The sequence below is a fragment of the Pelecanus crispus genome, chromosome 2, assembly GCF_030463565.1.
Source record: "Pelecanus crispus isolate bPelCri1 chromosome 2, bPelCri1.pri, whole genome shotgun sequence".
NCBI lineage: Eukaryota > Metazoa > Chordata > Aves > Pelecaniformes > Pelecanidae > Pelecanus > Pelecanus crispus.
This window is the reverse complement of record NC_134644.1, coordinates 24,251,494-24,266,357: the sequence shown is the minus strand read 5'-3', so window position 1 is coordinate 24,266,357 and position 14,864 is coordinate 24,251,494. Positions and strand designations below refer to the sequence as shown.

Below are 14,864 nucleotides of genomic sequence, written 5' to 3'. Positions count from 1 at the left end.
AAGAACATAATGACATCTCTTTGAATGGAATAAGTATGAAAAGTAACAGAATATGAAATAAATTATGTGTTGTAGTGAACTAAGTAAGGCAAAATGAAGGCAATTTCTCTATAAATCAAGAAGGATTCAGAATTGAAGTTGTCAAAAATGTATTTTATCTTCCACAAAATCTGAAGAAAATGAAAAAGTTGCATTATGTTTCCTGGGCTTTTAAAAATTTATTTTCAAAAGAAAAAGAACATTAACACTCTGTCCCAACCCATTCTAGCTTCTCCTTATTCTTCCAAAGCACCAGAATCTCCCACCTCTTTTTTCCTTCCTTTCCCCGTGAGGCTACCCTGCTGGCACTGCAAAATTCGATTTTTCCTAACATAATGAAAAGCCCTGAGTAATTTCTGTCCAGTCCAAATGATAGATACGTGCTAATACGTGCTGTGGGTTTTGGAATAAGTGCCTCCCCTGACATCCTTGGTAACAGCCAAAGGAACAGCCAAAGATTCCTGAAGAGCAACAAAGGAAAAATATAACCAGGTGCAGTATATTAAAGAAAAGTTTTATAGATGACAGTCTGAAAAAACAGAGGCTACGCTGAGAGAACAAAGGAAACAGAGAATAGAAAGAGGCTGATGTCTTTACTTATTTGTTTCTGAGAAGTAAGGTTGCAGAGAATTTCCATATCCTCATCTTCGGTTACATCATTAATTCCTGTCATTTTTTTCAAACTAGGTTAAAACACCATTAATAAAGACACCGACAGAAGGAGAATAAGGAAGTACCTTGTAAGTTACTTCCAACTTCCTTAAAAACATCTGCCTTTAGAAAGGAAATGAACTTGCTTTCTCCTGCTCTCACCCTTGAGGCCCTTCTGAACACCCCAGGCACTGACAGAAAAAAGCAAGCTCATGTTGCAACAGCTTGGGAGATTTATGTGCAGATGAGGTGATTCAGACTTGCTGTCCAACAGAACATGAACACTCTGCTTGTTTGCAGGATAGTGTTTCGTCTTTGCTCTTAAAAAACAAACAAAGACCCAAAAAAGAAACACTGTATGTTCAGTTGACTAGAAAGGAAAACAACTTTTTCAAGTTTATACTGCAGTTAATGTTCAACTATTCAGGATATCAGAGACTTGGATACCCTTAATAATGGTAAAACACTGGTGTGCTGGGAGCATGAGACAGAGGTGTCCAAGTGTCTGGGGTTCAGCAGGGCTCATTAACTCTAGCTGAGAGCTGGTACCACAGGATCCAAGGTTGGAAGTACTCAGGGGATTCTGCATTATCACTCCCTGCTATTGGTAGGGTTTACTGGTTCAAAATCTGAATGATGTGAACATCTCTAGTCCTAGGAGAAATGTGACAGTATTTGTGTGGTATTATAACTAAGTTAATAGCAAGGAGCTGGACCTAAGCTGGCTCTGAACAGTATAGTCCTGACCTTCACATCTTCTGGTGACATGGCTAACCTTTAGCCTGGACCGTGTGAGCAAGGACATCTGATGACCAATGGAATCTCCCTGTCTAAGAGGCACCTCTCTACCTGCTGCTTTCAGCTGGTATAGCCTATGTAGGTTAACCTTGCTCTTAGTTCATCTGCTTTATTATCGCTAACATTTTGATTTTCATTTACCTTGTTGTTACGTTCAACCCCAGTGTAATCTGCTTCAGGTGGAATCTTTATATGTAGCTCAGCTTCATAGGCTCCTTCCCCATCGTTTCTTGGATTTATTATGAGCATGACACAGTTTTCTTCTCCAATTATTAGCTGATCTTTATCTCTAGATAGAATATACTACTTGTCAGGAGTTAAAACATGCACAATTATGATTTACATGTGAATAAAGCAGAAGGACATTTTGGTCTCATAGTATCTGGAAAATATACTGTGAACACAGAATAAAACTTTTCATAAAAAATGACCCCATGGAAAAGTATGACAGCAGCTGGGTAGGAAAGAGGTCAAGAGAAAACACCACCATGGACAATCAAAGTGGACTACCACAGAACTTGAATGTTACTTGTATAAAATTTCAGAGCCTGACTACTTTCTAACCAGAAGGAAGCACCTAGTGGAGGAATTACTTGCCAGAGGGGTCCCATCAGCATTGTTTTCAGGAGGGCACAAAGGTGGTAGGATTCTAGTTTTCCTCTCACGCCCATTGTAAAATGAACAATGACAGAAGATCTCCTGAGACCTGCAACGGCACTGTGCCCTTTCCTTTCACAGCTATGTACCGATTTTGATGGCACAGAGTCAGATAACTGCCAGAGGTTCCCCACTTGTCCTGCTTGGCACATTTCTCCCTCCATAGGAGGAACTGTTGCCATGTTTTGAAATTCTTTTATTTTGAGATTCATTTACTTCACTGTATACTGAATTCAGGAGAACTGTGTCCCAAGTTCAAAGTCACTGGCACACTGAAATAAACAAATTTAAAATCTCCTTTGAACAACAATTTGTATTATCTCTTGGCATTCAGAGAACTAGAATCACTCCTAACAAACACTTGCAACCTATATTTTCTATGATAAATGTTAAATACCATGAATGTGTCTGACAAAGATACATTTTTTTTTCTTCATTGCTTGGTTTTTTAGATGAAATGGATGCACAAATTAGAATCTGGAGATCTGGTAAGAATGAGTAGATATAGCAAACAACAGAATGGTGTTCTACATATTTCATTCTGTTAAAGCAGTTAGAAGTGTCTGGATTTCGTTATATACAGCATCATTTATTTTATTTAACTTACGGCATAGCAGAAAGCTGCAAGTCAGGAATGCACAAGTTGTCCTCCCCGCAGTCAACCAGAATGTAAGCCTGTATTGTTGCAAAATAAAAAAAACATAATACAGTTAGTACATGCTTCAAAATCCAAATCACTTCATTAAATACCACTAACCTAAATGTCTTAAATATCACTAGCACTGCTCTAGTGAATTAACCTCTTTCTCCTTTCTGTAAGTTCCTTTCCACATGAGTAGCTGGAGACTATTTAGACTGTCAACTATGTTCTTATCAGAACAATATGATCTTTCAGGCCCTTTCCCACACTAACTTGGCTTACATATTCTAGAATGTAATCAAAACTATGAACACAACAAGGTTTTAGAAATGCTTTAAAGGCCTGCCTGGTTCTATATTTATATTCAATTTACATTTTGAATTAATTAAATCCTTGTTGTGTAATTTCTGGGCATGACATTCTGTTTTAAGGAAGATGACACACATAGTATTTGTAAATGCTTTCACGTTTATATACAGAAAATGTGGCATGCAAAATTCATACCTGTTCTGTTACTGAGCTTTTCTGGTAATAGTTTAGTATTGGCTTCACAGTCAAGCTATCTTCAAAATTGGATTCATCCAAACTATAATTCAAGCTTATATTGATGGGAGATAATTTATCTCTAAATTCTGTTTCATCCTGTGAGTAACAATCACATAATAAAAACCAATGGTTTAATATAATTATTTCAGATTAGTATGCTATGGCAACAGATTCAGACTTACTGAAGGAAAAGACATGTTTTTTTGACAGCTGCTGGCCAAATTCTGGCTGTACGTAACATCGTTAGGAAAGCAAAGAGACTCACCAGTAACTGGAATGCCCAGAACACATTGCCTCCACAGCCCCACATCTGGAAGAAGCTGGCTGAGCTGAGTAGACTCAGAATTTTTTCAAAGCATTAGCCTAAAATGAAGCTGTTTAAAAAGAGACACACAGAACCAACTCCTGTCAGCTACTGCCCTCCTTCCTTTCAGAATGGAGGGAAGGCATGTGTGGATTTGTGGAGGTAATATTGTTGGTTTGTTCCATAACCAAGAATTTATATGGATTAGCAATGGTAAAACTCCATCACCTGTGTTGCCTAGATACTTCCTTACATACTGCTTGAGACTCCTCCATTTCATCTCCCACTGCATTTCTTGGAATCTGCTTCAATTGCATGAGGTAATTCCAGCTGCAAGTGAGTAACCAATGACCCTTCCTCCTTCAGAACTTCAGTTCCACAGTTTTAATTTTTCTAAAAACATTTTAAAATATCCTAAAAATATTTTTAAAAATATATTAACTTTAGGCCAATATTGCTTCTGACACTCCTTTAAAATATCTATTGAAACTGAACTGGCATGACATTTAACATGTTTAGTTGATTATTCCACTGTGAATACCACAGGGAGAGCAATCTTGCATTTTTGTATCAGGAGACGCAGATTTAATCAGAACTTCCAGAAGAGCACAAAATGAATGTAATTGTACAGAGGAACTGTATAGTCTTCTTCAAAGGAAGTCTTTTTCTTATACATACATTAACAAAAGATGAGCCAAAGATTTTGCCCAGGTAGAAGAATGTTCTGGGCACCCAGATGAGGCCTTTCCTATCTCACGTTTCTGTAATTTTGATATCTAAGAACAATGGAAATTGTTCTTCCTTTTCCAGTGGCTCCTTTTTGTATTATTATCTTTAAATGCCTGATATTACTCAAATGATGATGACAGTCCAAAATATTTTAAACAACTTACTCTGAGATAAACCAGAAAGTCCTGGCAATAGAGCTGTTTCTGTCTTTCTATCACAATGGAGAAGTAATGATGTGACTGATGGTAATCAAAGAAGAGGGTCCTCTTAACAGCTCCTTTCTGTTTCAATGAATCTAATTGCAATTCACCTTTCAGCACTAAAGGATACAAGTAAATAAAATATTTATTTATTTATCATGGAAAGAAAAAATAGTAAACAATTCAGTATATATTATAGTTAATTACTCTAAAAAAGTATTCCAAGTAAAACTAATCAGTGCTTTAAGTGCCTGTCTTTTTAGCAGCATACTAATTTTTGATCCAAAGTATGGAATACGTGTAATCTAAGCTTTCTAATTTTATTTTATTAATTTATTTTATTAATTTTATTAATTTTATTTAAAGATCATATGTGTGTGGGAGTTCTGTGTCCTTTTTTTTTAAATTTTTTTTTAATTTTAATTTTTTTTTTTTTTTAAACAGAACATTCTCCAACAGGGTACATTCTTGGTTTTATCTGGAAAATGGCTTAAACTGAATAAAAAATCCTTCAGGTGAATAAGAAAAACTTTGTGTTATATAAATATACACACACACACAAACACACATATACATTATCTCTCTCTCTCTCTTTTTAATTGCATTTTCTTGCCTTAAGAGGATCTCACTCCTATCTTCTTTCAAGGTGTAAGAAAAAAATACATCTGAAATTGAGTAGGCCAGAGTAAATTATAGGAATATAAAACATTTCTTACCTATCTCATCTGAAATACTTTGACCTTCAAAGTCTGCGCAGACTCCTACAGTAAAGCTATATATATAAAAAAGAAGTAATTATTAGCAAAAAGAGAGCTGACCTGGGAATCAGCAGTTCCCAAGTCATATCCTTCAAGTTTTCATTTCCTTTTCTTAAAAAGATGTTCACTGAGATCTGTATTTAGCTGCCTAAGATATTGCCTAAGTTAGCAAGTCTCCCAGGCTCCACTAATAAAGAAGACAGGGTCTGAATGTCTTCCTGGGAAAGATATGGAGAAGAGTCTCTGTTCTCACTAATTTTTCAGGCAGCCTACAGAGATCACCCTTCTAATACTATTGGCAAAGTTGAGCTTCAGCAAACCACCTTCGCATGAGGCTGTCTGCGGAAGTCCCTTCTGGTTCATCATGGTCAAATAAGAAAAATCCTTGAGCATGTAGTCAACACCCAAACTGTTTTCGAGCAAATCAAAACACACAGGATGATTTCCATTGGCACTACTATGACTTTTGTGATTTCAAGAGGCTATATAAATCATTCCAAACATACCAACTGAACTGATGAATTTTTGTTGCACAAGGCTAACCAAAATGTATTGTATTTAATTTGCAAAGTTTTGCAGAAGTTGGCAGGCACATGAATCAAAGCACAGAGAAACAAGTTATTCATGTTCATTATTTAGTATGCTAATGCAACACATTCCACACAAAGCAACACATTAGAAGTTATTCATTTTTCATTTGCCTTTTCATAGTTTATAGCAAGCTTTTTTGAGCCTAGCAATATTCACATTACAATTATAACTGTAGTATACAAACATCACCTCAGCCATAACTAGTTATTTCTCATAATAAACATTTATTTCCACTTCTCTGTAAGACAGGCAATAGATTTGCAGTTATACTCAACAACTGACAGGAGAAGCCTTTTATAGTTTTATTGGCTGATACCTTCTAACAAGAGTTACTATAAAAATTGATTAAAAAAACCTAAAAATTACAAATGCTTATAGAAAAGTTTAACTTTGTAAGGAATCTATGCAAGTTATATAAATATTTAACTGAATCAGATTTTAAAAAAGCTTTCACAAATTAGTCTGGATGGCTAGGGAAACAGTTATAATGCTATTATGCTATTAGCAGGGTGTACTTCCCTGATGAGTGACAAAACAAGAAATCTGTCACTGGAAAGATGCTCTTGATGTTTGAATTCTGCTGTCACACTTCACAAGGACCTAGTTCTCCACACCCATTCCCAAAGAAGTCCCATATAATGTAAAAAAATCTCAGGTGAAAGATTTGGGACTTCCTAAAACTTGCAAGTGTCCCTGGTTACCAATCATTCTTACAGCATATTTTTGTGGGTTCAGAAAAATGTTTTGTTTTGTATATGGAAGATTCAGCTACACATGCATTGTAGCTCAGCACTGGAAGATGTGAAATCAGCTTGGGTTAGATAAAAACATATCTGAATTAGCCATTGTTCTTAATCTCCTCACTACTGTTACCCTATATACTAAGTTCTCCATGCAGTGAATTCAAAACCAGTAATATAACCTTTAAAATAACCTGTAATCACATTGTAATTGCATGTTTGCTTCCTCTGACAAATGTAATGAAACTCTGCCACATCTGGGATTCATGTAACTCTCCTGACCTTATTAAACACTTTCCTCTGGGGCAAAAAAATTGCCATATGCCATTAAACTCCACTTAACTGTAGCCTTCAAATGACATTACAAGTGTTGATTCATATTCCATGCAGAAATTGCAAATTCAGTCATATTCCTACTTCTTTACAATTATGAGTTAACAGATGAAGAACCAATTATTTCCTAGTACTCAAGGACAAGAACAAGAAAAATGAGAAAAGTTTGTCTAATTGCATAAATGCAATTTAGACATCAGGCTTCACAGGCCAGTCTCACATGTCATAGCGTAAGAGTGTATTTTCTCAAATGTAAACTCATGAACTGCCATCATGTATTAAACTCGGTCATCTTGCTTTGGAGGTCTCACATAGTTTTTGCACTGTCATGTTTAAAAAAATGTTAAGTTAAAAAAACAGCTTGAAATGTTTTACTTGTTAAACAGCACAATTTCAGTGTATGTTTAATTTACTATAATGAATAGAATAATCCATCATACACATTTGATAACCAAAGTCATGTTCTGAAGTATTACTGTGAGAGCCAGGATGTAATCCTTCCACTCCGGGCAGAACACGTCAAAAAGGGAATGGTGGTGCAAAAAAGCAAAACGTTTGAGTTTGTTAGTCTCCCAGCCTCTGGCCATGTGAGAGACAAGACTATGGGTTTAGCAGAACTCTGCCACATATTTGTGATTTTATGAATATTTAGTTCAGAAACGGTTCTAAAAACATCACAGATTTCAATCACAAACCCAGACAAATGGAGATACGCTCATCACTTTAACAAGAAGATGTGGAGATGTTGAGTGATGCTTTAGCTGTAAGAAAAAGAAAAGCAGAGCAAAAGACAGACCACAAAAGAGGACAGGAGTCTAAAGGATTTATGAGATTTAAGATCTGACTCCAAGGCACAGTAAGAAATACAATAGTTGAGCTGTCGAGCTTGATTGTAGGAGCAATCAACCAAACAAGACAATTAACAATCAAAGAAAACTTCAGTAGATAAGAAACAACTGGGAAACTGTCCATCATCCTAAAGCATATGAACTTTTATGTGCTATCAATCTTGCCTCTCTGAAGAGATCCCCACATTGCATTTATTCTGCAGTGTCTGTCATCACTATAAACTTATGGTTTAAACAGTATTTTACTGTAGCTAGGAAATAGAGGGAAAGCCTTAAAACTGAACACAGTAGCTTTTCCTGGTAATCTTGGCATAACAAAGCAGTTTGTTTGAAATAATTTTATGTTCTTCAGGTAGACAGAAACATTTTTAATATTATTAGAACAAGAAGCTTAAAAATATTCCTCTTTCTTCAAAACTACTCATGGCATAAATGGGGGTAGTCTCTTTAGAAGTCAAACCAAATCACCTAATATTACTCAAAATGGTTAATCCTTAGAAAATCAAAAAAGTCAGTTACCCACAAATGATGTTTTCCAGACTGCAGTTTGTACCAGAAAGAATTTATTTCGGTCCGGCTATTCTAGTAGGTGAAAAAAATAGGAAACTTACTTCAGGAAGTGAAAAGTAAGGAATTACCAGATCCTACCAGATGTCATTTGTCATTGTTGACAATCGCTTTAGCACACAGGATTGCAAAAGGAGAGGAAGAATGGATGATGCCTTAGCAGAAAGGCAGTTCAAGCTTTGATGCTATGGACTTCCATTCTGTGTGAGGCTGATACGCAACCTGCAAGGTCACAAACCTCTACAGAAGAACAGCAGAAGCTGTTATTGTCTACTGAAGAATGACCTTTAAACAAATTATTTCCTCCTTGAAGAATAATACGTAAAAGCAAGTCAATATACGTCTATTATACTCTAATACTTGGCCTGCTTTTAGATTTTGTTATGCCAAAGCCTAACCCAGTGACCCACAATGACCAACATGGAGCTCTAATGTTGAAGGCTTTCCATGGCTAGGCTACATCATGTGGCCAGGCTGTGGTAACATGAGGGCTGCTAGATAACTCAAATGTCTGTCTTTTGGATGTCTTTAGGGCTACTAATACCATCAAATTACCCAGCTGCATTCCTGGTACAGCAGAGGTCTGCAACACAGTAATGGGCTTCCTGGGTAGCAGCTGTGACCACCCGCCCTATTTCCCTCCCATCAGCCCCTGAGGTGTGAGGTATGCGTCTTCTGACTCTTGGCCATATGACTTTGCTGTCTGACTCATGGAGTCAGGCTGGCCAACAGTCTATGGCAAATCTCACACAAATTCATCTCAACAAAGTACAAAGGCCCTTAGGTCCATATCCACGGGGCACCGATCACACCCAGTTTCAAATTAAGTCAATAGAAAAAGAAAATACTAGCAGTAGAAAGGAGCAAAATCAGAAAAATAGTCCAAAAATTATGCAGTTAGGAAGGGCTGAAACATTATTATTTTTGGATTTATATTTTTGGTAGGAATTTTGTATTCAGCTTTTTTTTTAAAGTGTATGTAGAAATGTTTCATTTACTGGATCTAGCTGACTCAAGATTGTAAATATTTTATTACTGTTTTAATAATAACAACACATTTGGAGAGAAAAGAACCACAACATTTTTTCAAACTATTTTTTGACAGTAGGAACTTGAGGATCGGAAATTTTAAGCAGTTTGCCAGGTGGATACCTGGGTTCCCTGAAGAAGCCTACACGGCACATCTCAGATTACACATCCAAACACAAAAAGCACTAACAAATAAAAAACATATTCTGCAAATTGACTTTTCATCATCATTAGACACTTCCGTGCTACTTAATTTTTGGTAAGTCAGGTAATTTCTCTGACCTCTTGCTCCTCTGTCAAATGGAAGTAACAATATTTGCACATTACCTTAAGTTAGTGAGAGGTGGAGTAACTAAAATTTGTAGATATAATTCAAGCACAAAGTAGCAACAAAGTAGCTAGTGGAAACCAGATCTCAAATGGTAATAAAAATACCAATGCAGAGACAAATTTGACCTCTTGATAGCTGGAACCCAGTCTTGGACTTAGTAAGTCCTATGATGTAGAACCAGCTTTTGAAAAATGTGAATGATTGATTTATTTACCCCTTTTTACAGAAATTAACCTGCATCTTTCACACCTAAGGAAAAAAAAAAGGTCTTTTTACATTTTCTTTAATAGCTTCAAAGTTGCAGAATTTGTTCCAAATTTGTTAGTTTTGGGAACTCGGAAATAGCCACATTTTCAACATAGCAGAGAAAGAACTGTATGTTTCTAGACGTTCAGGACAAATCTCTTAGGACTGTGCATAAAAATTACTATTTGTGCATGTTTCCTCTGTGCTTCAGCTTTCCAATTTGTATCATGGCAAAATTTATATTTTCCTAATACTTGAAAATGTCCAATAATCCACATTATTCATACACACACACTTTTCTGGTAGGAGGCTTCCTTTCATTCCAATTTTGCAGTGTCAGTCGGTAGACATTTTATACAAGTTGCACAGCTGGCTAAGAGATACAGAAATCTATCCCATGGGACTGAGGAATTCTTTGCCTGTTGGAGTTTCCCTACTAATTGTTTTCATATGTACAATACAAGCTTGTATCAACTAAGGAGAAAAATTACAGCATGGAAAATACCAGCTGCTCTTCAGTCATTCTGTAATACAAACTAAATCTTTAGGAAAGAGTATTTCAGAATAAATCAGACAGAAATTAAATTATGCTCCTATTAAAACTCTTGTAGATATGAACCAAACATCTTCTGACTTACTGTTACACAAAAATGCAAAGTAATGAAAAAACTACACGTTAAAGGAGCATACTTTATTTTTTCCCCCTTTTTCAAACAATATCTCACAGCAGGAATACTTTTTTAACAGAGATGTTTTTATTTCTCTTGTGCAAAAACCCACCTTTTTTCTCTCAGTACACTTTCAGTAAATGTTATGGTTTTGAAATCTTTTCCATTACAGCATAAAACATTCTTAAAAAGTCTTAAAAACTGAAGTTTTTAAGTTCTGAAAAAACATAATTTGGATCAATGAACATGCTTCAGCCCACTGTCGATATTGTAAATTCTCTATTACATCAACTATTAAAACAAAAGGTGCTTGAATCAAAAAATCAAGATGGATCATGGTCTGGATCCTATTCCAGAAAGGCCAAAGCTTTTTACAGTTCTGGGACTGGCGAGTAAAGTCTACATTGCTCTGGGTAATTTTCTACACAGGATGTAGAAATGAGGAACATTATGATAAATATGAGAAGTCCCCTAAAGTGCAAAAGACTAGAGCAAAAGTGAAAATCTCTTGACAGCCCCATCCCAGATTTTCACAATCAGTAGATTTACGAACTTCCTGAGTCACAAATTGCATCAAATGCATTGAAAGCCCATATATTTAGTGGTTTAAGAGTATCAGAGTTGAGTTCCTTTATGACTCTTAAACGAACTGCTTCTGGTCATGATTTTTTTTTACGGTTCATATTTATCAATTCGTTCTAAAAACTCTTTTGCTGACTTCTACATTTGAGATGATTTTTAAAACTCGTCTCCTATAAAGAATTCCTCCAGTGTGGGGAATCCCTCTGACCACCTCTGGTTTAAAAGCAGTGCAAAATTTCTGCAGTTACCTTATCTTCTGGAATCCTCCTTTACACCTTAATATTCTTTTCATCCAGCCCATGTCCTGGCAGGCTTTCTGCCTCTAATGTGTTTAAATAAAACGGTATGACTAGGTTTTATGTCTTAGAAATCTGTTCCTCACAGTCTTTCTGGCAGGACTTACTGGTATTTTATATTCAACTTGCACGTGTTTATGCTCTGTTTTGTTTTTATTTTCCTCATTTGTTATGATTTCCACTTTCCAACAGTATCTTATGTATTTGTAATAGCCTCTTTTATCAACTGTTCCTGGGGTCCTTTTGAAGTGACTTTTTTTCTAGTGCGGTAAATGTGCCTTTATGTGGTATTATGTGCTATTAGATAGCCTCCAACTGTCCTGCAAGCATTTTATATTTGTAACTGATCTTATATTGTTTTAATTAGCTTCAAGTTTTTGAATGTTCTTTTTCTTTTCAAAGTTAAATGCTACTGTGGTGGAGGGTTTCTTTTTTAAAGATATATGCAACATTGTCCTTACAACACACTTAAAAAAATCTTTCCTCAGACCAATGACAGCCAGAAACAACATCTTGTGAACTGCTCTCAGGATGGCCAGCCAGATATCTTCTCTCTTCCACAAAGGACAGAGATCTCTCTTTCTGTAACAGAAAATGGCAGGCCCACCAGCTCTTTGCATCACTTTCACTGTTACATTTTCTCAGCAAAGATGTATGTTTTGACAGATCAATGTTTCTGTGTTTTGTCTGTCTTAGCTGTTTTGTGTTTCACTCATCCAAACACTGCATCTGAATTTGCAGCTTGATCCTAGGAGACACTGAGCATCCTCCTATGCAGAAGGAGAGTCAGTGTATCAAAGGGCTCAACTTTTAGCTACTTCATTTTGAGAATCTGTGAAGTACTGGAAGATATCAAAAGGAACTCTGTTCTATATAGGGTTTTTTGTTGCACTCATAGCATGTTTGAACATTTTTTTTGAACTTTGAACACATTCAACAAAAAGCTGCAAGAAAAGTTAGGAATAGGAAGTTATTTGAGAAAGAGGATGAGGACTTTTTTGTCTAATCATGAACTTACCAGGCTACCAAAAGCTGAGAGCCAGGGAGCTGACAAGTTTTATTGTCTGGATTCACAATCATGGGGTTCAGAATGAGCTGAGCATTCACTGTCACAACAGGTCTGGCTCTGAGGGACAGAAATAAGGTTCACTGCATACAGAAGGAGTACATTAGTAACTAAGTTGCAGCATAGAAAACACTTAACTGAGATGGCCACAAAGAAGCCGGAAATGTAGGGTTACCTGTGAGAAAACACTTTTACAATGCTGCTCCTACCCAAAAGAATTTTTTTTTTTTTTTTGGTCAGAAGCTGTGATACCTCCTACTACAACATTTTGAAAGTTCTTCACAAAAAAATCACCGGTTAATAGCATCACTGAAACAGTATCCTATAGTTAACAATAGGCGTGTCCTGGGTCTAGGGCACATCAGACACATTTCATCATATTGGGTTTTCACAAAGGGACAGAGTCTGCCTTTTGGGATTTACAGCAGTCCTTTGGCCATTATTTTATACTGTCGGATTTGTTTTATACTGTCTCCATTAACAGTGACATATTCAGAATTGCTATCTCTGTTTAAGATTCTTAAAAAAATGAACATAATTTGGTTGAAGTAGAAGTTGATCTAGAATATCTTGAGACAATAATAAAATAAACTCTGTCTGACATGTCTTGAGACAATTGACTTTGAAAATGAGGAATAATCATCCCAAAATTCTGCCGAGTATGTGAATATATAGTTGTGGTAATGGGAACCATCCCCTGAATAACAATCTGTTATTAAATAATGACATAATCTATAACTGAGAGCAATTTAGAAGACAAATGAAAACAAGAAAGGGTCTAAATTCTATTTTTTTAAGACAGCAGTACTATTTTACAGTAACTTACATCATTCTGGCAAAACCAGCTTATTATAAAATTACTTTCCTCATATTTTAATCCACAGCTGAGCTTTTATGCTTACTTCTCTATATAACTTCAGCAAGATTAAAAAATAAAATTACTTTCTTCATTTTAGTGCAACAGGAAAAACCTTTTTTCTAGCACATTTCCGTTAATAAAATTCTGTTTCTCCAGTATGACAAGTTGCATATTTGATACACTCTGGCCAGGAAATGGAAAAATTGAGGGCCTCCTGCTATTCACTTTCTTAAATTAAATAGGACACATTTTTTATTGCTGTCTAAAATACACACTGGATCTAATTCTCCAATGTTTCACATCCTGTGCAGTCATTCATGCCACTGCAAAGTGATGCATTGCAAAGTATTTGCATGATTCTTAATTGGGCAGTAGGAAAATGAGGTCTACTCACTGCACCTACAGTGTTAGCTACAATGAGCCAACATTCTTGTTTTACAAAATTCTTATGCTTTGACAAACATTCAGTTGGGAAGCAGAACACACCTTCTCCCAGTCAGGTACTGTTGGGAATACAGACAAGAAGACGACAGACAAGAATCAAGAAATATGACCACATTGTTGCAGCAATGGATGGTGAATATTTAAATGCAAAGAACTGTCAGCATGGCTGGACTAAGAAGGCAGCAGCAGATTTTTGTTTATGCGTTTGGTAGTTTTAATTTATACCTCTAATCAAACAGCACGTTTAGTGAAAATCCATAGTCAGCAACAACTTTGTGATTTGTAAAATGGGATCTCACACATTTTTTCTAAACCGAAGCTAAAACCAGCAGTCTTTATTGTCAATAAATAGTTCACATCTTAATGTACACAACCTCTGAAGAATCAGAGTCACTTGAAAATTTCTTACTAGTACCACTCCCCCAGGAAAGAAATTAATTTTCAACATTATGCTTTTTAAATTTCTCTCTGATGAGCTGTAGCAAGAAATTTTTGACTGTATAGGAACGTCTGTGACATTGCTTTAAAGGTAGAAAAGATACCATTTTCTCTTCTTGTCTTATTTGAAATTAACTGAGGAGTCAAACATTCCAGAAGAAGTTTCTTGAGCTAAGACTAAGCATTGAAATTTTCATTGAAAATGACAGGCTTTGAGCATGGGAAAAAAAGCATTTGTTTCTCACAAGATGCTTAATTTATCATCTGTAGTGAGCACCTTTTACAAATTGCACCAGGGAAACACAGGAATGTGAAATTTGTTTATTTGCAGATCTCCCACCAAAGCTGTAAAATAAAAAATCCATTGTATTTACCACATACCTGTAAACAACTGCTTTTCCAGCTCCAAATGCACCTACAATTAAATCTGGAAAAACAAAACAGCTTCAGAAGAACTATATAGAAGCCTCTCATACATTTTTTTTCCAGCCTAAATTAGATTAT

The 14,864-nt window shown here is 35.9% G+C and overlaps 1 protein-coding gene across 1 annotated transcript in view; it reads right to left on the bottom strand.

The window, feature by feature from the left end:
- Window positions 1-14,864, bottom strand: part of ITGA8 (integrin subunit alpha 8) — a 117,562-nt gene that overhangs the window by 56,218 nt on the left and 46,480 nt on the right. The window contains exons 15-21 of the mRNA XM_075705173.1: window positions 14,742-14,787; window positions 12,572-12,679; window positions 5,281-5,336; window positions 4,529-4,683; window positions 3,290-3,427; window positions 2,753-2,820; window positions 1,630-1,777 (exon numbers count right to left, since the gene is read on the bottom strand). Of these exons, the coding sequence (XP_075561288.1) occupies window positions 1,630-1,777; window positions 2,753-2,820; window positions 3,290-3,427; window positions 4,529-4,683; window positions 5,281-5,336; window positions 12,572-12,679; window positions 14,742-14,787 (719 nt within the window). The remainder of the gene's footprint in view (window positions 1-1,629; window positions 1,778-2,752; window positions 2,821-3,289; window positions 3,428-4,528; window positions 4,684-5,280; window positions 5,337-12,571; window positions 12,680-14,741; window positions 14,788-14,864) is intronic.